Source organism: Nerophis ophidion, linkage group LG01 (genome assembly GCF_033978795.1).
Source record: "Nerophis ophidion isolate RoL-2023_Sa linkage group LG01, RoL_Noph_v1.0, whole genome shotgun sequence".
Classification (NCBI taxonomy): domain Eukaryota; kingdom Metazoa; phylum Chordata; class Actinopteri; order Syngnathiformes; family Syngnathidae; genus Nerophis; species Nerophis ophidion.
In genome coordinates, this window is record NC_084611.1 from 90,377,357 (window position 1) to 90,399,286 (window position 21,930).

General features: G+C 40.5%; 1 protein-coding gene across 1 annotated transcript in view; it reads right to left on the reverse strand.

The window, feature by feature from the left end:
* Positions 1 to 21,930, reverse strand: part of npepps (aminopeptidase puromycin sensitive) — a 54,176-nt gene that overhangs the window by 16,889 nt on the left and 15,357 nt on the right. The window contains exons 9-17 of the mRNA XM_061915637.1: positions 12,463 to 12,577; positions 12,227 to 12,391; positions 7,996 to 8,100; positions 7,581 to 7,641; positions 7,405 to 7,514; positions 7,281 to 7,344; positions 7,064 to 7,203; positions 1,143 to 1,277; positions 858 to 1,077 (exon numbers count right to left, since the gene is read on the reverse strand). Coding sequence (XP_061771621.1) covers positions 858 to 1,077; positions 1,143 to 1,277; positions 7,064 to 7,203; positions 7,281 to 7,344; positions 7,405 to 7,514; positions 7,581 to 7,641; positions 7,996 to 8,100; positions 12,227 to 12,391; positions 12,463 to 12,577 — 1,115 coding nt within the window. The remainder of the gene's footprint in view (positions 1 to 857; positions 1,078 to 1,142; positions 1,278 to 7,063; positions 7,204 to 7,280; positions 7,345 to 7,404; positions 7,515 to 7,580; positions 7,642 to 7,995; positions 8,101 to 12,226; positions 12,392 to 12,462; positions 12,578 to 21,930) is intronic.

Consider the following 21,930-nt stretch of genomic DNA (forward strand, 5'->3'; position numbering starts at 1 on the left):
AGACGTGTGTACCCTCACTGAAACAGACGTCACAGCTGCTGAAGAAATCGTGACAGTTATGAAGCCAATGAAGACTGCAACTGTTGCTATGGAAGAGGAGAAAACTCCAACACTATCAGCAGTTGCACCGGTCCATGCCCACCTGCTCAAAGATCTCCAAGTAATTTTAGGGACGGCGTGGCGCAGTGGGAGAGTGGCCGTGCGCAACCCGAGGGTCACTGGTTCAAATCCCACCTAGTACCAACCTCGTCACGTCCGTTGTGTCCTGAGCAAGACACTTCACCCTTGCTCCTGATGGGTGCTGGTTGGCGCCTTGCATGGCAGCTCCCTCCATCAGTGTGTGAATGTGTGTGTGAATGGGTAAATGTGGAAGTAGTGTCAAAGCGCTATACAAGTACAACCCATTTATCATTTATTCATTTATTTATAATGCATTTTACATTTTTCAGTTAACTGTGTAGAATATTGCAATATATCGCATGCATCGCAAAACTTTTAATATCGCAATATCGTATCGTATCGTGACACAAGTATCGTGATCCGTATCGTATCGTGAGGTCCTTGGCAATACCCAGCCCTACTGTATATCCTATTGTTCTTTGAAGTTATATTTAAAGTTGAGTTTGGTGGTGCAAGAAATGCTTGTGGATTCAAGTTGATGAATAATTAATATCAATCCAAATAATAGCGATTATTATTTTTGCCATAATCGTCCAGCTCTAGTGTCGGATCCTGTCTGGCCTGCCATCTAAAGTGTGCCCCCATATAAGTAATGTTCTGCCACACCGTCAACACAACACTTCCTGGTTATGCACCAATCACACTCCCGGTGGCCGTGACCACACCATTTCGCTCACCTTCTCCATGTTTGCTATCCCAGCCCAGACGAAGGCCGATGGGGGTGAAGAGGTCACGGATGAACTCCTGGAGTTCCTCGTGGAAGTCGGTGTGGGAGAGCAGGGAGGACAGCACGCCCAGGTTGGAGCTGAGGTCGCTCCACACGGTGTAATTGGGCTCGTTGACGAACGCTTCCATCAGCTTCAGCACCTCCACCGTGCTGATCATGCCCGCGCGGGACTGCAACGCAACACCTCCAATCAACTCCGCGCCTTCACCCGGAGAACAAAGCTCGCTGGGCTCACCAGGGAGAAGAGGTCGTTCTGGAGGCTGAGCCGGTCCACCGGCTGCAGGCTGAGGTCTCGTATGGCGGGCAGAAGACTCTCCAGCATGGCCGAGCTGTACTGGATGCGGTAGAAACCCACCGTGCCGGGATTGACCTGTGGATGAGTGGTCCGTCATGGATGCACTTTTAACCATGGTGCTGCACACCAACCGTGTCCAAAGCTCATTTTCTAACTACCCGCGGCACATTCTAAAAATACCAGTACCAAAAATAAACATTTACATAAGGGAGCAAACAGAAAAAGTTGCAGTGTTGACACTAATAACAAAGCTGCCATGCAGGTTGTTTTATTTTTTACTTCAAAACTGGCACTGCTCAAATAAAATACAAACTTCTAACCGGCGGATGGATCTGAAAGTGATTGCGAGCAGTTCTTCTCAAACAGCAGGGCGCATGTGACCCCAGGGAACATGCTTTATCAGTATCATGTCCTCTTCCAAAAGCCATGCTCTACAAAACAATACATTAGCTCAAATTGTTTGATACATTTTTGTTTTGTAGCTTTAACTGTTTTGTACATTGTTGATATTGCTGATCAATTTAAATGTATTATTATTTATGGACAGTTTTTTTTTTCCTGTATCAAACGATTCAAGTCAACTATTTTTTGTAGATAATGTCGGAATAATACTAGAAAACTATTGTATGTTTTTAGTCAAAAAAAGTCATAATTACTGAAATAATATAAAAAATCAGAATTTAAGGTTAAAATAGTTAAAAAACTACTTTAAAAAAATGTAGTTTTATTTTTTTAGAATAATGCAGTAATATTACCAGAGCAAAATGGTACAATTTTTCGCAAATAGTCATAATTACCAGCATAATTTTTTTTTTTTTTTTAATTACAAATGACCATCATAATTCACCAAGTTAAGCTCATGACGAATGATGCAAACAAGTTTGTTAATGGATACTTTCTAATACGCTTCTGCCTTGGATGGTTAGTATGTTTAAAGGGGAACATTATCAGCAGACCTATGTAAGCGTCAATATATACCTTAATGGTGCAGAAAAAAGACCATATATTTTTTTAACCAATTTCCGAACTCTAAATGGGTGAATTTTGGCGAATTAAACGCGCTGGAGACGATGACGTCAGAACGTGACGTCGCCGAGGTAACACAGCCGCCATTTTCATTTTCAACACATTACAAACACCGGGTCTCAGCTCTGTTATTTTCCGTTTTTTTGACTATTTTTTGGAACCTTGGAGACATCATGCCTCGACGGTGTGTTGTCGGAGGGTGTAACAACACTAACAGGGAGGGATTCAAGTTGCACCACTGGCCCGAAGATGCCAAAGAGTCTGCCGCCAGACCCCCATTGAATGTGCCAAGTGTCTCCACATTTGACCGGCGATGCTAAAGCAGACATGGCACAGAGATGTATGGATAACCTGCAGATGCATTTGCAACGATAGTCAACGAAATCACAAAGGTGAGTTTTGTTGATGTTGACTGCCAGCTAATCGATGTTAACATGCTACGCTAATCGATGCTAACATGCTATTTACAGTCGGTGCTAAAGCAGACATGGCACAGAGATGTATGGATAACCTGTAGATGCATTTGCAACTATATTACGTTTCCTTCCACCCACATTTAATGCGACACAAACACTTACCAATCGACGGATTTAAGTTGCTCCAGTGTCAAAAGATGCGGAAGTCCTGATCGTTTGGTCCGCACATTTTACCGGCGATGCTAACGCAGCTATTCGGCCATGCTATGGCTATGAATAGCGTCAATAGCTATTCGCTCAATAGCTTCAGTTTCTTCTTCAATATTTTCATACTCCAACCATCTGTTTCAATACATGCGTAATCTGTTGAATCGCTTAAGTCGCTGAAATCCGAGTTTGAATCCGAGCTAATGTCGCTATATCTTGCTGTGGTATTCCCATTGTTTGTTTACATTGGCAGCTCTGTGTGTCTTCACAGAGAGCCGAAAATAAGGCACTTTAAAGCTTTATTTAGGGATATTCTGAGACCGGTAAAATTTTGAAAAAAACTTCAAAAAAATACAACAAGCCACTGGGAACTGATTTTTATTGTTTTTAACCCTTTTGAAATTGTGATAATGTTCCCCTTTAAGTAAAACGCAACTATGTTTTATTTGATACTTGTTTGTATTGACAAATGTGTTCATGCATTTATTTTTTAGGAGAGTGGAATGTTAAAAGTTTTGATCAAGTGAAACGTGTCAAACAGACAATAATGTTAGGCATGAAAACACTAACCTATTTACTATTAATTGTCTAGAATGGACTTATGCTGTCTTTAAGTTGAGGTATAGAGAACACACATTTTATTTTAAGAAAAAGTATTTTTTTGCCTTAAGTTGATCTTAGTTATTTTGTTCCCTTCAATGTTAAGGATAAAGTGTTCTGCAGATTCATTACAATTTTGCAGACACATGATACCAGCAGAGAGTATATGAAGGGGCGGAACAAAAAATGATAGAGAAGCACTGACCTAGAGATTGAAAGTGTTGAGAGTAAAAATAAATGTATATGGAGATATGACTTATTTTTAACACTTTTAGGGTTGGGGGACTTTTGGATCCCCGAGATCTTTAGTGTGACTTTTTATTAAGCTGTCGTTGTTTCAAAAATAATAATGAATCAAAAGCATTGTTATGAATTATGGACATAGTTGAGGCTCCAATTGCCTAACATTAAATATTACATTTTGAAAAATGTTTTGGTGAAAATATTACATATTTTGTGTTTTTGCCATAAAGAAAGCTAAGTTTTCTATGACAAAAAGGGCATAAAATAAACAAAAAAATACATAAAAAAAAATAAAAACTCAGTTTTCGGATTTATCTGAAGTTGAAGAGATTTATGCAATAAAAAAAAATGATGTATGGCTTAATTTTAACACTTATGAATGGAGGCCTTTTTGATCCTCAGTACCTTTAGTTTGTGTTTTTTAGCTGTCATTGTTTCAAAAAGAATAATGAATCAAAATAAATGTTATGAATTATTGACATATTCTGAGCTTCAATTACTTCACATCAAATATTCAGGGTTTTCTTAGGGGGGATAAAGAGCATAAAACATAAAACATTAAGCAATGGATGGTGTCAAGAGTTGTTTTCACTGAGGGCCACATGCCAGTTATGTTTGGCCCAAGAGGGCCGCTTCTAACAGTGAACAAAATTATTATAAAAAAAAATTATGCAATTTATTAGTAGATTTTTTTTTTCAACCAAAATGTAAAAAAATACATGCTAAGGCAACTAAGTTGCAATAATTTCACTTCAAAATGTAGAGTATATTACTGTAAATGGAAAAGGAGCACTGCTGTTTTAATGGTAAAAAATAGCAAATTAGTTAAAATAATTTTACTGTAAAATTAGTTTACTGTAAATAAAAAAATTGAAATTTCACAGTAAAATTTTCGCACCTGAGCTGACAGTTTTTTGTTTTTTTTACTGCAAATCAACAACTGTACAATTTTGGTGTATTACTTTAAATGCCAAAACGGCACCACAGATTATTACAGTAGAAAAAAGGACAGTTTTTTCCATTTAGAGAAAAATGCTGTAAAAAGCACAGCAAATTTTACAATTACTATCAAATTAAATAAAATAAAATTACTGTTAAATTTACCATACTATTGTTAATTTTACATTGCACAGTTTGATGGATGACTTGCTTTGGTATCATTATTATTAGTATTTATTTCTATTTAAAAAATGGTTTGAATGTTTGATAATACATTTTTGCATATTTAGACAATATTTAAGTCAACATAATTTGCGATTCCTGTATTTTTCGGAGTATAAGTCGCTCCGGAGTATAAATCGCACCTGCCGAAAATGCATAATAAAGGACAAAAAACATATATAGTCGCACTGGAGTACAAGTCGCATTTTTGGGGGAAATTTATTTGATAAAACCCAACACCAAGAATAGACTATTGAAAGGCAATTTAAAATAAATAAAGAATAGTGACCAACAGGCGGAATAAGTGTACGTTATATGAGGCATAAATAACCAACTGAGAAGGTGCCTGCTATGTTAACATAACATATTATGGTAAGAAGCATTCAAATAACTATGACATATAGAACATGCTATACCTTTACCAAACAATGTCACTCCTAATCCATAAACCCCATGAAATCTTATACATCTAATCTCTTACATGAATGAGCTAAATAATAATATTTGATATTTTACGGTAATGTGTTAATAATCTATCACAAAAGTCGCTCCTGAGTGTAAGTCGCACCCCCGTCCAAACTATGAAAAAAAACGCGACTTGTAGTCCAAAAAATACGGTATAAGGCATGGGTGTCAAACTCCGGCCCGCCGTGTAATTTAATTTGGCCCTTGAGACAATATCAAATTAACATTAGAGCTGGCCCGCCGCTGTAACACCGCATTCACCGCTAATACTTTTACTTGCCAACCCTCCCGATTTTCCCGGAAGACTCGAGGGTGGCCGTATAAACAACTTTAACACTGTTACAAATATGCGCCACACTGTGAACCCACACCAAACAAGAATGACAAACACATTTCGGGAGAACATCTGCACCTTAACACAACAGAACAAATACCCATAACCCCTTGCAGCACTAACTCTTTCGGGACGCTACAATATACATCCCGGACAACAATATTGGGGGTGGGCCTTAAAGACATTGCCTTTGGCGTTCTCTACCACCTGTCGCCACGTCCGCTTTTCCTCCATACAGTGTGCCGGCGCAGTCACATAATATATGCGGCTTATACACACACACACAAGTGATTGCAACGCATACTTGGTCAGCAGCCGTACAGATCACACTGAGGGTGGCCGTATAAACAACTTTAACACTGTTACAAATATGCGCCACACTGTGAACCCACACCAAACAAGAATAACAAACACATTTCGGGAGAACATCCGCACCTTAACACAACAGAACAAATACCCATAACCCCTTGCAGCACTAACTCTTTCGGGACGCTACAATATACACCCCCCGCTATCACCAAACCCTATCTATCTCAACCCCCCCACCAAAAAGAGGCATTCCATTTTTATTTAAATTTTATTTGATATGCCATTGATATTTTTTAATTATTATTTGAAACTCGATTTTGCATGTCACTATAAAGTTAAATACTGTAAGCTTTGCTTGTTCAAGATTCAATGCAAAACTTGTTTGGGTCCCTATTAAAAGGTTAATTTGTTCAACCTCGGCCCGCGGCTTTGTTCGGTTTTACATTTTGGCCCACTCTGTATTTGAGTTTGACACCCCTGGTATAAGGAGTACATATATTTTTTTCTCCCAGAATAGAAAGAATACCTTTAGGAAGAAAAGTTACAATACTTCAGTGACACATATTTCCAGGCTTTCAAGGGCCAAAAAAAAAGAAGTGGTGTGCCACATCTGGCCCGCGGGCCTTGAGTTTGACACCTGTGCAATTTATAAATATTTAAGAGTAGAAAGCAATAAAAATATTAATATACTACATATTTATAACCGAAAACATGCACCTGGGGATAGGTTCATTGGCAACACTACAAATTGGCCCTTGTGTGTGAATGTGACTGTGAATGTTGTCTGTGTTGGCCCTGCGATGAAGTGGCGACTTGTCCAGGGTGTACACCGCCTTCCGCCCGATTGTAGCTGAGATAGGCACCTGCGCCCCCAACAGGGACAAGCGGTAGAAAATGGATGGATGGTTGGATATTTATAACCCTTTAATGACTGAGACCCTTTTGGGTCCCAGGGACCATTGACATTCACCAAAATTGAGAGGAACCATAATGGTTTCGAAAATTAGAAATATGAAAACGGCCCCCCGCATGCTTTCATTTTCGGTGAGCGGCCCTCAGTGGAAAACGTTTGGACACCCCTGTTGTACACACACACACACCTTGATCCACTGGTCTGGGCTCACGCCTGGCAGGGTGACGGTGATCTCGGGCTTGTCCAGTAGAACCTGGAGTTTGGAGCACTTGAGGTCCTTGCTGGTACAAACGCTGATGGGTACCATCCAGCAGGGGCAATCCTCACCTGTCGCCACCCAAGCCCCACGTCAGCCACACAAGGACTTGGAAGGGTCATTTAAGGGTACGGAGTCAATCACTTGCCATTATGTGGTCCGCTGGCACAGAACTTCTTCTGGGATATCTTCAGCACGCGGTCGTTGTCATCCTTTTAACGGGCAGGAAGTCAGTGTGAGGGAAGGTGCAACCGCTTTCAGGTGGACCTCACCTGAGTTTGTTCCACCACAATAATGGGGAAGCCCATCTGCTTGGTCCAGGAGCTCATCACCCTGGCGATGGGTTTCCCGCTGGCCTGTTCCAGACAGTCCCACAGGTCCTCTGCAGAGCACGGAGCAGGTCAAACTACACATTTGTTTAAGCGCCGTCTTCCAGGCCATGTCTTACCTGTCGAGGCATTTCTGTGCTGGAACTTCAACAGATACGAGTTCATCCCTTTCCTGAAGTCCTGCACGCGCAAAAAGGAGAAGATGAGGAAACGGCAAGGATGTGAAATAAATAAATAAATAAATGGGTTGTACTTGTATAGCGTTTTTCTACCTTCAAGGTACTCAAAGCGCTTTGACACTACTTCCACATTTACCCATTCACACACACATTCACACACTGATGGAGGGAGCTGCCATGCAAGGCGCCAACCAGGACCCATCAGGAGCAAGGGTGAAGTGTCTTGCTCAGGACACAACGGACGTGACGAGGTTGGTTCTAGGTGGGATTTGAACCAGGGACCCTCGGGTTGCGCACGGCCACTCTCCCACTGCGCCACGCCGTCCCTAAGAGCTTCCCAAAACGCGTCGCCCACCTCGTCTCCTACGTAGTGGTGCAGCATTCGGATCACGGAAGCTCCTTTGCTGTACGAGATGGCGTCAAAGATTTCATCCACCTCAGAGGGATGGCCGACGTTCACCTGGGGAAGACACGCAGCGTCACAGTCAGAACAAGCCGCCATGCACACTCATAGGTGCACCTTGACTTTGGACTACACAAGTGCACTCACAGTTGGGGATGTGCAGTACAGGCCAAAGGTTTGGACACACCACCTCCTGATTCAATGCATTTTCTTTATTTTGCATTGTAGATTGTCACTGAAGGCATCAAAACTATGAACGAACACATGTAATATATTGTCCATCCATCCATTTTCTACCGCTTATTCCCCTTTAGGGGTCGCTGGCGCCTATCTCAGCTACATTCAGGCGGAAGGTAATATATTGTAGTTTCTTCAAAACAGCCACCCTTTGCTCTGATGAATGCTTTGCACACTCTTGGCATTCTCTCAATGAGCTTCAAGGCGTAGTCACCTGAAATGGTTTTCACTTCAATCAATCAATCAATCAATCAATGTTTACTTATATAGCCCTAAATCACTAGTGTCTCAAAGGGCTGCACAAACCACTACGACATCCTCGGTAGGCCCACATAAGGGCAAGGAAAACTCACACCCAGTGGGACGTCGGTGACAATGATGACTATGAGAACCTTGGAGAGGAGGAAAGCAATGGATGTCGAGCGGGTCTAACATGATACTGTGAAAGTTCAATCCATAATGGATCCAACACAGTCGCAAGAGTCCAGTCCAAAGCGGATCCAACACTTCACAAGTGTGCTTTAAAGCTCATTGAGAGAACGCCACCCTTTGCTCTGATTATTGCTTTGCATTCTTTTAATGAGCTTCAAGCTAGGCCTGGGTGATATATCGATATACTCGATATATCGCGGGGTTGTCTCTGTGCGATATAGAAAGTGACTATATCGTGATATTGGAGTATACGTTCTCACGCAGTTGCTTTTAGCTGCATGCTCTTCCCAATCTTTGTTGTCTCTCCTTCTCACAGACGGCAAGCGCACTTCTTACATACAGTACGTCACAAACGTATACGCTCTCGCGGAGCAGAGAGGTAGCGGCATGGGTAACGTTAGCTGTGGTGGTAATACGAGAGAAAGCAGGTGCGAATCTGGCAACAAAAGAAGGAAGAATTAATTCCCAAGAAAAACAGCATGGTGTCCATCGTTTGGCGGTGGTTTGGCTTCAAGAAGGAATATGTCGAACAGACAAGTGTGGGGCAAAAGCGTTGCGACAAAAAAGTAGCATTGCTGCTAATATGTAGCATCATTTGAAAAGTCACCTGCGAGAGAAGGAAGAGTGCTTACTTCGCATGTCAAGATCTCCATTCTGTGCCACACCAACAAAATGCAGAAGCAACCATTTCCAAATCAACACCGTATGAAAAAAATAGTCAACAACATATGGAGATAACGTCCGCAGTAAACTACCAAATAGCGATTTGATTTCCATTTGACAGTTATTGAAATATCTTGTGTGACATCATGCACAAAAGGGGCGGTATAGCTCGGTTGGTAGAGCGGCCGTGCCAATAACTTGAGGGTTGCAGGTTTGATCCCCGCTTCCACCATCCTAGTCACTGCCGTTGTGTCCTTGGGCAAGACACTTTACCCACCTGCTCCCAGTGCCGCCCACACTGGTTTGAATGTTAAAAATAGATATTGGGTTTCACTATGTAAAGCCTTTGAGTCACTAGAGAAAAAGCGCTATATAAATATAATTCACTTCACTTTGTTTTAACGATTGTAGTGGCGTTCTGTACAAAAAGTGCACTTTAATGTAGTGTTGTTTTGATATGGCATCTTAGTGACATCATGCACAAAAGTGCACTAATAGCTTGTTTTAAAATGTCTCTGACAATCTTGCGCTTTGTTTTGAAATGACATGAATGTTTTTTTGCCACTGCTTAACAACTGTTTAATAAATACAGCATTTGGTAAATTGGCCCAATTGTGGTTTCCCTCTCTGCATGAAAGTTTAAAATGAGCATATATTAATGCAGTATGAAGAAGAATGTTTTAATGTAGACACATAGAATCCTCATACTGCTGTGATTATATGCATCAAGTGTTCATTCAAGGCTAAGGCAAAATATGGAGATATATATGGTGCGTCGTGACATGGCCTTATTATATATCGAGATATTAAAAAAAAGGCCTTATCACCCAGCTCTACTTCAAGCACTCCTGTGAAGTAAAAACTATTTCAGGCGACTACCTCTTGGAGCTCATTGAGAGAATGCCAAGAGTGTGCAAAGCAGTAATCAGAGCAAAGGGTGTCTATTTTGAAGAAAGTGGTAGATGGTAAATAGTTGTACTTGTATAGCGCCTTTCTACCCCTTTTTAAAAGGAACCCAAAGCGCTTTGACAGTATTTCCACATTCACCCATTCACACACTGATGGCGGGAACTGTCATGCAAGGCGCTAACCAGGACCAATCAGGAGCAAAGGTGAAGTGTCTTGCTCGAGGACACAACGGACGTGACGAGGATGGTGGAAGGTGGGGATTGAACCAGTAACCCTTAGATTGCTGGGACGGCCACTCTACCAACTTCGCCACACCGTCCCCTAGAAACTGTAAGAAACTAGAATATAAAACATGTTTCCAGTTAATTCACCTTTTTTTTTTGTTAAGTACATAACTCCACATGTGTTCATTCATAGTTTTGATGCCTTTAGTGACAATCTACAACTTCTTATTTTTAACACTTTAATGACTGAGACCCTTTATTAACATTCACTGAAATTGAGGGGAGCCTTCATGGCTTTTAAAATAAAAAATATCCAAGCGGCACTGGTACGGTGTTAGCTTCCACTGTTATGCCGATGACACCCAACTCTACATGCCTCTAAAGCTGACCAACACGCCGGACTGTAGTCAGCTGGAGGCGTGTCTTAATGAAATTAAACAATGGATGTCCGCTAACTTTTTGCAACTCAACGCCAAAAAAACGGAAATGCTGATTATCGGTCCTGCTAGACACCGACCTCTATTTAATAATACAACTCTAACATTTGAAAACCAAACAATTAAACAAGGCGACTCGGTAAAGAATCTGGGTATTATCTTCGACCCTACTCTCTCCTTTGAGGCACACATTAAAAGCATTACTAAAACCGCCTTCTTTCATCTCCGTAATATCGCTAAAATTCGCTCCATTCTGTCCACTAGACGCTGAGATCATTATCCATGCGTTTGTTACGTCTCGTCTCGATTACTGTAATGTATTATTTTCGGGTCTCCCCATGTCTAGCATTAAAAGATTACAGTTGATACAAAATGCGGCTGCTAGACTTTTGACAAGAACAAGAAAATTTGATCACATTACGCCTGTACTGTATATACCTTTATATACATACATATATACCTATACTGTACATACCTTTATATACATATATACCTATACTGTATATACCTTTATATACATATATACATACATATATACCTATACTGTATATACCTTTATATACATATATACATACATATATACCTATACTGTATATACCTTTATATACATATATACATACATTTATACCTGTACTGGCTTCCTGTGCACTTAAGATGTGACTTTAAGGTTTTACTACTTACGTAAAAATACTACACGGTCTAGCTCCCATCTATCTTGCCGATTATATTGTACCATATGTCCCGGCAAGAAATCGGTGTTCAAAGGACTCCGGCTTATTAGTGATTCCCAAAGCCCAAAAAAAGTCTGCGGGCTATAGAGCGTTTTCATTTCGGGCTCCAGTACTCTGGAATGCCCTCCCGACTGTGTTGGATCCATTATGGATTGAACTTTCACAGTATCATGTTAGACCCCGCTCGACATCCATTGCTTTCGTCCTCTCCAAGGTTCTCATAGTCATCATTGTCACAGACGTCCCACTGGGTGTGAGTTTTCCTTGCCCTTATGTGGGCCTACTGAGGATGTCGTAGTGGTTTGTGCAGCCCTTTGAGACACTATTGATTTAGGGCTATATAAGTAAACATTGATTGATTGATTGATATGCTTTCATTTTCTCAGTGGAACTGACCCTGGTCTAAAACAAAGTGAACCACCCACCTACGATGGACTGAATGACCTAAGAAGTCAGGACTCAAGTACAGCGTACACAGTGCATGTATTCAGGTCTAAGTGTTCCACTTGAGACACACAGCTTTACGCAACCTCCACCGGTCCCCACATACCTCGATGGGATGGCTGCTGTCCAGCGCGTCCAGGTCTAGAGCACGCGTGTAGTCTGCAGACACAAACTGAGTCCATATGTCATATTCTGGGAAGCAGTGGTCCACGCACAAATACTCGATCCAGGATGCGAAGCCCTCGTTAAGCCACAAGTGTGTCCACCATTCCTGCAGACACACGTTACACACATACATTTCGTGGTATTTGGACTATTTATGAGGGAGTTCTGGACAGTTACCATGGTGACTAAGTTTCCGAACCACTGGTGGGCGAGTTCGTGACCCACCACCAGTGCCACCCACTGCCTGGAGGACGCGCAGGAGTTCTTTGGGTCGATCAGCAGCGCTGTCTCCCTGCAACACACACAGTCGGGAAACAATGTAAATAAAGGGCACAAATGAAACGTTTCATACAGATTTGGCAAAATCTTATGTTCGTGTTGCGTTAGGGCAGGGGTAGGGAACCTATGGCTCGCGAGCCAGATGTGGCTCTTTTGATGACTGCATCTGGCTCTCGGATAAATCTGAGCTGACATTGCTTAATATGATAAGTAATGAATGATTTCACTTGTAATCACAGTGTTAAAAATAATGTTCAAAATACAAAACATTCTCATGCATTTTTAATCCATCCATCCGTTTGCTACCGCAACTGTTCAAGAATTTGCGTTAATGGTAAGAAGTTGTTTATTTATTCTTGGTTAGTGTGGGTCTTGCCCTCCTGGGGTTTGTCAGACCACCAAGGACCAACATGAGAGCCTGTTTCAGGGTTACAATATTGTTTTATTTTTCAATAAGTCTCTCAGTTGCTTTCCAGCAATTGTATTTTTCTCTTTCGTTTTCGCTCGCGCTCTGGCTCCAGCCCCAACCCCGTCTCTCCTCCTGGCTGCTGCTTATAACAGAGCGACAGGTGATTAGATAACAAGGCCCAGGTGGGCCATCTACGCACCTGTCGCTGATTTCGAGGCCGGTCCTGGCACACCCCAGTTCGTTGCAGGCCAGCAGGCCACGCCCCCTCCACAGTTAGCTCGAGAATAACAATATTATTACAAATAAGAGACCTATTATACTCAAGAAATGTTGGTCTTACTTAAAAATGCACACGTTTAGTTGTATTCAGTGTAGAAAAAAAATATCATATGGCTCTTACGGAAATACATTTTAAAATATTTGGCTTTTTGGCTCTCTCAGCCAAAAAGGTTCCCGACCCCTGGACTAGAGGAAAAAAACAGCTTTGTAGGGACGGAACTCTCACTATTTCAGGGAGGAGTCCTCCCAGATTCTTTAGTTCTGAGTAGGGCTGGGCGGTATATCGCGGGTTTGTCTTTGCGCGATATAGAAAATGACTATATCGTGATATTGGAGTATACGTTCTCACGCAGTTGCTTTTAGCTGCTGGCATTACACTGCAGGCTTTTTTCACTTTTTCATGTCTCCTTCTCACAAAGACTTACATACGTCACGTCATACGCCCTCGCTGAGCAGAGAGGTAGCAGCATGGGAAACATTAGCTGTGATGCTAATGTTACTGATAGGATGCAGTGCGTCTCCCATAACAATGTAACCTCGGACTACGTTAAGGTAACGTGTGGAGTTCCCCAGGGTTCGGTCCTTGGCCCTGCACTCTTCAGCATCTACATGCTGTCGCTAGGGGACATCATACGCAAATACGGTGTTAGCTTTCACTGCTATGCTGATGACACCCAACTCTACATGCCCCTAAAGCTGACCAACACGCCGGATTGTAGTCAGCTGGAGGCGTGTCTTAATGAAATTAAACAATGGATGTCCGCTAACTTTTTGCAACTCAACGCCCAAAAAACGGAAATGCTGATTATCGGTCCTGCTAGACACCGACCTCTATTTAATAATACAACTTTAACATTTGACAATCAAACAATTAAACAAGGCGACACGGTAAAGAATCTGGGTATTATCTTCGACCCAACTCTATCCTTTGAGGCACACATTAAAAGCGTTACTAAAACGGCCTTCTTTCATCTCCGTAATATCGCTAAAATTCGCTCCATTCTGTCCACTAAAGACGCTGAGATCATTATCCATGCGTTTGTTACGTCTCGTCTCGATTACTGTAACGTATTATTTTCGGGTCTCCCCATGTCTAGCATTAAAAGATTACAGTTGGTACAAAATGCGGCTGCTAGACTTTTGACAAGAACAAGAAAGTTTGATCACATTACGCCTGTACTGTATATACCTTTATATACATACATATATACCTATACTGTATATACCTTTATATACATATATACATACATATATACCTATACTGTATATACCTTTATATACATACATATATACCTATACTGGCTCACCTGCACTGGCTTCCTGTGCCCTTAAGATGTGACTTTAAGGTTTTACTATTTACGTATAAAATACTACACGGTCTAGCTCCATCCTATCTTGCCGATTGTATTGTACCATATGTCCCGGCAAGAAATCTGCGTTCAAAAGACTCCGGCTTATTAATGATTCCCAAAGCCCAAAAAAAGTCTGCGGGCTATAGAGCGTTTTCCGTTCGGGCTCCAGTACTCTGGAATGCCCTCCCGGTAACAGTTCGAGATGCCACCTCAATAGAAGCATTTAAGTCTCACCTTAAAACTAATTTGTATACTCTAGCCTTTAAATAGACTCCCTTTTTAGACCAGTTGATCTGCCGTTTCTTTTCTTTTTCTCCTATGTCCCACTCTCCCTTGTGTTTTCCTGCTGGCTCCGCTGTGAACGGGACTCTCGCTGCTGTGTTGGATCCGCTTTGGACTGGACTATCGCGATTGTGTTGGATCCATTATGGATTGAACTTTCACAGTATCATGTTAGACCCGCTCAACATCCATTGCTTTCCTCCTCTCCAAGGTTCTCATAGTCATCATTGTCACCGACGTCCCACTGGGTGTGAGTTTTCCTTGCCCTTATGTGGGCCTACCGAGGATGTCGTAGTGGTTTGTGCAGCCCTTTGAGACACTAGTGATTCAGGGCTATATAAGTAAACATTGATTGATTGATTGATTGATTGATTGATGCTAGCGGAGTGGTAATACGAGAGAAAGAAGGTAAGAATCTGGTAACAAATGAAGGAAGAATTAATTCCTAAGAAAAACAGCACGGGGTCCATCGTCTGGCGGTGGTTTGGCTTCAAAAAGTAGCACCTACTGCTAATGTGTATCATCATTTGAAAAGTCCCCCGCTAGAGAATGAAGAGTGCTTGAAACTCCGCATGTCAACATCTCCATTCGGTGCAATACCCACAAAATGCCGAAACAACCATTTCCAGATTAAGATCGTATGAAAAAATTAGTCAACAAAAGGAGATAACGTCCGCAGGAACCTACCACATAGCGAAGGACGTACACTATTTGATTACCTATAATGCAGCTGGGTTTTTTTTGACGGTTATTGAAATATGTTGTGACATCATGCACAAAAGTGCACTTCATTTGTTTTAAACTAGTGTTGATGCGTTCTGTACAAAAAAGTGCACTTTAATTTAGTGCTGTTTTGATATGTCATCTTAGTGACATCATGCACAAAATAGCTTGTTTTAAAATGTCTCTGACCATCTTGCACTTTCTGTTTTGGAAATGACATGTTTGTGCCACTGCTTAATAAATACAGTATTGGTAAATTGGCCTAATTGTGGGTTCCCTCTCTGCATGAAAGTTTCAAATAAGCATATATTAATGCAGTATGAACAAGAATGTTTTAATGTAGACACACAGAATCCTCATACTGCTGTGATTATATGCATCAAGTGATCACTCAAGGCTAAGTCTAAATATCCAGATATATATGGTGTATCGTAACACGGCCTAAAAATATCGAGATATTAATAAAAGGCCATATCGCCTAAAGCTGTGTAAGTAATGAGTAGACTGGAATGTATTCCACTAAGTACATACAATTGCAATACCAGCAATAAAGACTAGGCCTGGGCCAATAACACATATTGCTGGACGATATATTGACCTCATATTTCCAATAAAACGATATAATTGCCATTAATAACTTGGGACCAAAGTAACCACTGATGCGACGACAACACATAATAATAATGAAAGTATAGCCTTTCAAATGCAATTAACTTGTATTTATCCTATGTTTTAACACTGTAATATATATGTAAACATTTAAATACCAAGTTAAATAAAAACAAATACAAATTCAATATATGGTCCGTAACCAAAATGTTGCTCTTTAATAAAAACATCACAACCAAAAAGCCATAAAATAGGTTCTGTCTCTGTAAAGGAGGGGTGTGGGGGACACAACCAAAACAAAATGGCTAAATAAAGTAATCATGACCAACATGATCACGGTTATCACTATTATCGAGGTATTGTTGAATTGGATCAAAAAGTACTTATAAACTTAATTGTTATTAACAAAGCTGTAAGTAAAATAAATACACAATATACTTTATTGGCAGAGAAAACATCATATATATTAAGTTAAAATACGAGTGATTGTCACACACATACACACTAAGTGTGACAAAATTATTCTCTGCATTTGACCCATCACCCTTGATCACCCCCTGGGAGGTGATGGGAGCAGTGAGCAGCGGTGGTGGCCGCGCCCGATAATCAGTTTTGGTGATTTAACCTTTGATGCTGAGTGCCAAGCAGAGAGGTAATGGGTCCCATTTTTATAGTCTTTGGTATGACTCGGCCGGCTATATACAAAGTCAGGGAATACTTCCCTGGACACAGGATAATTTCAATTATGACCAATGTATGATCCTGTAACTACTTGGTATTGGATCATACCCAACTTTGTGGTATCAGCCAAGACTAATGCAAAGTATCAAACAAGTGAAGATTAAGTAATAGCCGAAGTGTTGCTAGGACATGTTAAAACAGGGAGTAAGCAGATATTAACAGTAAATGAACAATTAGATTAATAATCAATCATCATTTTGAAGAAAAAATAGAATGAAAAATTACAAAATGTTACTGCATACAGCATAGGCCAAAAGTTTGGACACACCTCATTCAATGGGTTTTCTTTATTTTCATGACTATTTACATTGTAGATTGTCACATCAAAAGTAGGAATGAAAACATGTATAGTTATGTACATAACAAAAAAAAAAAGGTGAAATCACTGAAAACATGTTTTATATTCCAGTTTCTTCAAAATAGCCACCATTTGCTCTGATAACTGCTTTGCATACTCTTGGTATTTTCTCAATGAGCTTCAATAAGTAGTTACTTGATATGGTTTTTACTTCCGGTGTCATAGTTTTGATACCTTCAGTGACAATCTACAATGTAAATAGTGATGAAAATAAAGAAAATGCATTAAAGTTATGTGTGTCCAAACTTTTGGGCTGTACTGTACATCAGCAGACATATTAGTAGTATTTGTTCGTTGACATACGACTAAAAGACAAGTTGTCTAGTATGTTCACTATTTTATTTAAGGACAACATTTTTTCTTTAAATGCAGTAAGAAACATATGTTTAATGTACCCTAAGATTGTTTGTTAGAATAAAGCCAATAATGCCATTTATGTGGTCCCTTTATTTCATGACTCCTCAGAATCCTGCTTGGAAAGCCCAGGAGGTCGTAGTCCAGCAAGCATTTTTGTGATTTAGGGATAAACACCTTCCACGCTACCCTGAGAAAACTGATGTTTAACTTTATATGTAAACTTCAGGGGTCCGAGAATTATCTTATTATATACATAACCATTCCTAGGTGTAGTTCTGTTAGGTACCAATCATATATATGGAAACACTGGTATCTGTGCCTTTTATTGAATGTCTAGACCAGGGGTGCCCATTACGTCGATCGCGAGCTACCAGTCGACCGCGGGGGGTGTGTCAGTCGATCTCCAGCCAGGCTTTTAAAAAAAAATAGACTTAAAAATGAGTGATCATCAATCTTCACCAAGACGTCACTTAAATGACATTCACGGCACCGGAGGGTCTTGTGAGATGACGCTGGCTGCTGCAAGATCATTATTATGAAAATATGACCGAGAGGAAGGCGAGAAACACTTTTTATTTCAACAGACTCTCGCGCCGTACCTTCCGTCAAAACTCTAAATGCCGACTGCACATTTCCTATCTTCACAATAAAAGCCCTGCTTCATGCTGCCTGCGCTAACTAAATACAGAGTCTCGGAAAACTGGCGTGCACAAGCGATCCCTCAGAAAGCTGGCGTGCACATCACTTGTGCACGCCAGCTTTCTGAGACTCTTATTTTGTTAGCGCAGGCAGCATGAAGCAGGGCTTTTGTTGTGAAGATAGGAAACGTGCAGTCGGCCTTTAGAGTTTTGACGGAAGGGACGGCGCGAAAGTCTGTTGAAATAAAAAGTGTTTCTCGCCTTCCTCTCTGTCATTTTTTCATAATAATGAACTGGCAGCAGCCAGCGTCATCTCACAAGACCCTCGGGTGCCATGAATGTCAATCAAGCAAGCTACGGAATTTGCCGCCAATGTTTTTCTTGTAAAGTGTATGGAAGCTGGATGAATTAGATGCCAAAAACCAACCACTTTCATGTGGTATTGTACAGAAAGGACAACTTTTTTTCTCCTCCATTTGAAAATGTGGGCGTTATCATCATTACTGTCTGATTCCAATCAATGCAAGTCATCAGAATCAGGTAATACACCAACTTATATTCTTGTCTTTGTGAAAGAAAGACATCTATATGTGTTACACATGCTTGTATTATCATTAAACACATTTAACTTGTTTACAAAAATGTCTCTTTCATAAATAAATAAATATAAATGATATATATAAATGAGGTAGATCCCCTCGAGTTGGTCAATTGAAAAGTAGCTCGCCTGCAGAAAAAGTGTGGGCACCCCTGGTCTAGACGCACTTTTAAAGTGTACCTGTATGTATGTATATTAGGGCGGCGAATCTTTGGGTGTCCCACGATTCGATTCAATATCGATTCTTGGGGTCGCGATTCGATTATATATCGATTTTTTCGATTCACGATTCAAAAACGATATTTTTCCGATTCAAAACGATTTTCTATTCATTCAATACATAGGATTTCAGCAGGATGTACCCCAGTCTGCTGACATGCTAGCAGAGTAGTAGATTTAAAAAAAAAAAAGCTTTTATATTTGTAAAGGACAATGTTTTATCAACTGATTGCAATAATGTAAACTTGTTTTAACTATTAAAAGGAACCAAAAATATGACTTATTTTATCTTTGTGAAAACATTGGACACAGTGTGTTGTCAAGCTTATGAGATGCCATGCAAGTGTAAGCCACTGTGACACTATTGTTCTTTTTTATTATCAATGTCTAATGATAATGTCAATGAGGGATTTTTAATCACTGCTATGTTGAAATTATAACTAATATTGATACTGTTGTTGATAATATTCATTTTTGTTTCACTACTTCTGGTTTGTTCTGTGTGTTGTTTGTGTCTCCTCTCAATTTCTCTGTTTATTGCAGTTCTGAGTGTTGCTGGGTCAGGTTTGGTTTTGGAATTGGATTGCATTGTTATGGTATTGCTGTGTAGTGGTTTGTTGGATTGATTAAAAAAAAAATTTTTTTTTAAATGTATTAAAAAAAAAAAAAAAATCGATTCTGAAACGCACAACGCGATTCGTATTCGAATTGATTTTTTCCCACACCCCCAATGTGTATATATATATATATATATATATATTTTTTTTTTCTATTAATGCTTTTATATATTTATAAGATGCTTTTACGGAATATGCAAAAGCACTGTTTTAATATGTGATGAGATGAGATGAGAAATACTTTATTAGCGTATTTTTCGGAATATAAGTCGCAGTTTTTTTCATAGTTTGGCTGGGGGTGCGACGTATACTCCGGAGCGACTTATGTGTGGAATTATTAACATTTTACCGTAAAATATCAAAGATTATTTATCTCATTCATGTATGAGACTAGCCGGATGTCAGCAATCGTCACACACACACGTCAACCAATGAAAATTCGGCGGAGGCGGGTCATGGCAGAAATGCATTGTGGGAAAAGAAGATGCTACAGCAGGGGTCGGGAACCTTTTTGGCTGAGAGAGCCAAGAATCCAAATATTTTAAAATGTATTTCCGTAAGAGCCATATAATGTTTTTTTCAACACTGAACACAACTAAATGCGTGCATTTTAAGTAACACCAACATTTCTAGAGTATAATAGGTCTCTTATTTTTTGTAATAACACTGTTATTCTGAAGCTAACTGTGAAGGGGGCGTGGCCTGCGGGCCTGCAGCGAAGTGGGGTTTTGCCAGGATCGGCCTCGAAATCAGCGACAGGTGCGTAGATGGCTCTGTTATAAGCAGCAGCCAGGAGGAGAGACGGGGTTGGGGCTGGAGCCAGAGCGCGAGCGAGAACGAAAGAGGAAAAGACAATTGCTGGAAAGAAACTGAGAGACTTATTGAAAAGTAAAACAATATTATAACCCTGAAACAGGCTCTCATGTCAGTGCTAGGTGATCTGAAGAACCCCCAGGAGGGCAAGCCCCACACTAACCAATAATAAAGAAATAACTTCTTACCATTAACGCAACTTCTTGAACTGGTGCGGTAGGAAACGGATGGATGGATTAAAAATGCATGAGAATGTTTTATATTTTGAACTTTTTTTATTAACACCGTGATTACATGTGGAATAATTCATTACTTATCGTGTTACGCAATGTCAGCTCAGATTTATCCGAGAGCCAGATGCAGTCATCAAAAGAGCCACATCTGGCTCTAGAGCCATTGGTTCCCTACCCCTGTGCTACAGCAATCGTCACACACATGTCAACCAATGAAAATTCGGCGGAGGCGGGTCTTGGCAGAAGTGCATTGTGGGAAAGAAGACGCTACCTGCTACAGTACATTGGCGGTAACTTATAAAAACAAAGGGCTGAACAAAAAGAGAGACGGGGTTGGGGCTGGAGCCAGAGCGCGAGCGAAAACGAAAGAGAATAATACAATTTCTGGAAAGCAACTGAGGGACTTATTGAAAAATAAAACAATATTGTAACCCTGAAACAGGCTCTCATGTCGGTGCTTGGTGGTCTGAAGAACCCCCAGGAGGGCAAGCCCCACACTAACCAATAATATATAAATAACGTGCGGTAGAAACGGATGGATGGATTAAAAATGCATGAGAATGTTTTATATTTTGAACATTATTTTTAACACTGTGATTACAAGTGGAATTATTCATTACTTATCGTGTTAAGCAATTCCAGCTCAGATTTATCCGAGAGCCAGATGCAGTCATCAAAAGAGCCACATCTGGCTCCCTACCCCTGTGCTAAGGAGATGAATATAAACAACTTTGCGGGAGGATCTTGTTGGTGTTACCGCTTCATGCAACGCAATCGCCTCTCTATCAGAGCGAGGACAACAATGTGCCAAAAACTGCCAGCAGACTTCCAATCCAAGGTAGACATTTTCAATGCCTTTTAAATGTCTGTCCTTGTTGGATTTTATCTAATAAATTTCCCCCAGAAATGCGACTTATACTCCAGTTCGACATTTTTCCTTCTTTTTTATGCATTTTTGGCAGGTGCGACTTATACTCTGAAAAATACGGTAATCCCCTGGGGGAAATTAAAATTTACAGCACAATCCCATTCAAGATCAGACACACTTTACAGGGAGACAGAACAGGATCGCTGACGGGTCTGATAATGCCTTTTATGCAGTATTTTTTGTTTGTTTTATGTACTGTATGTGATTGTA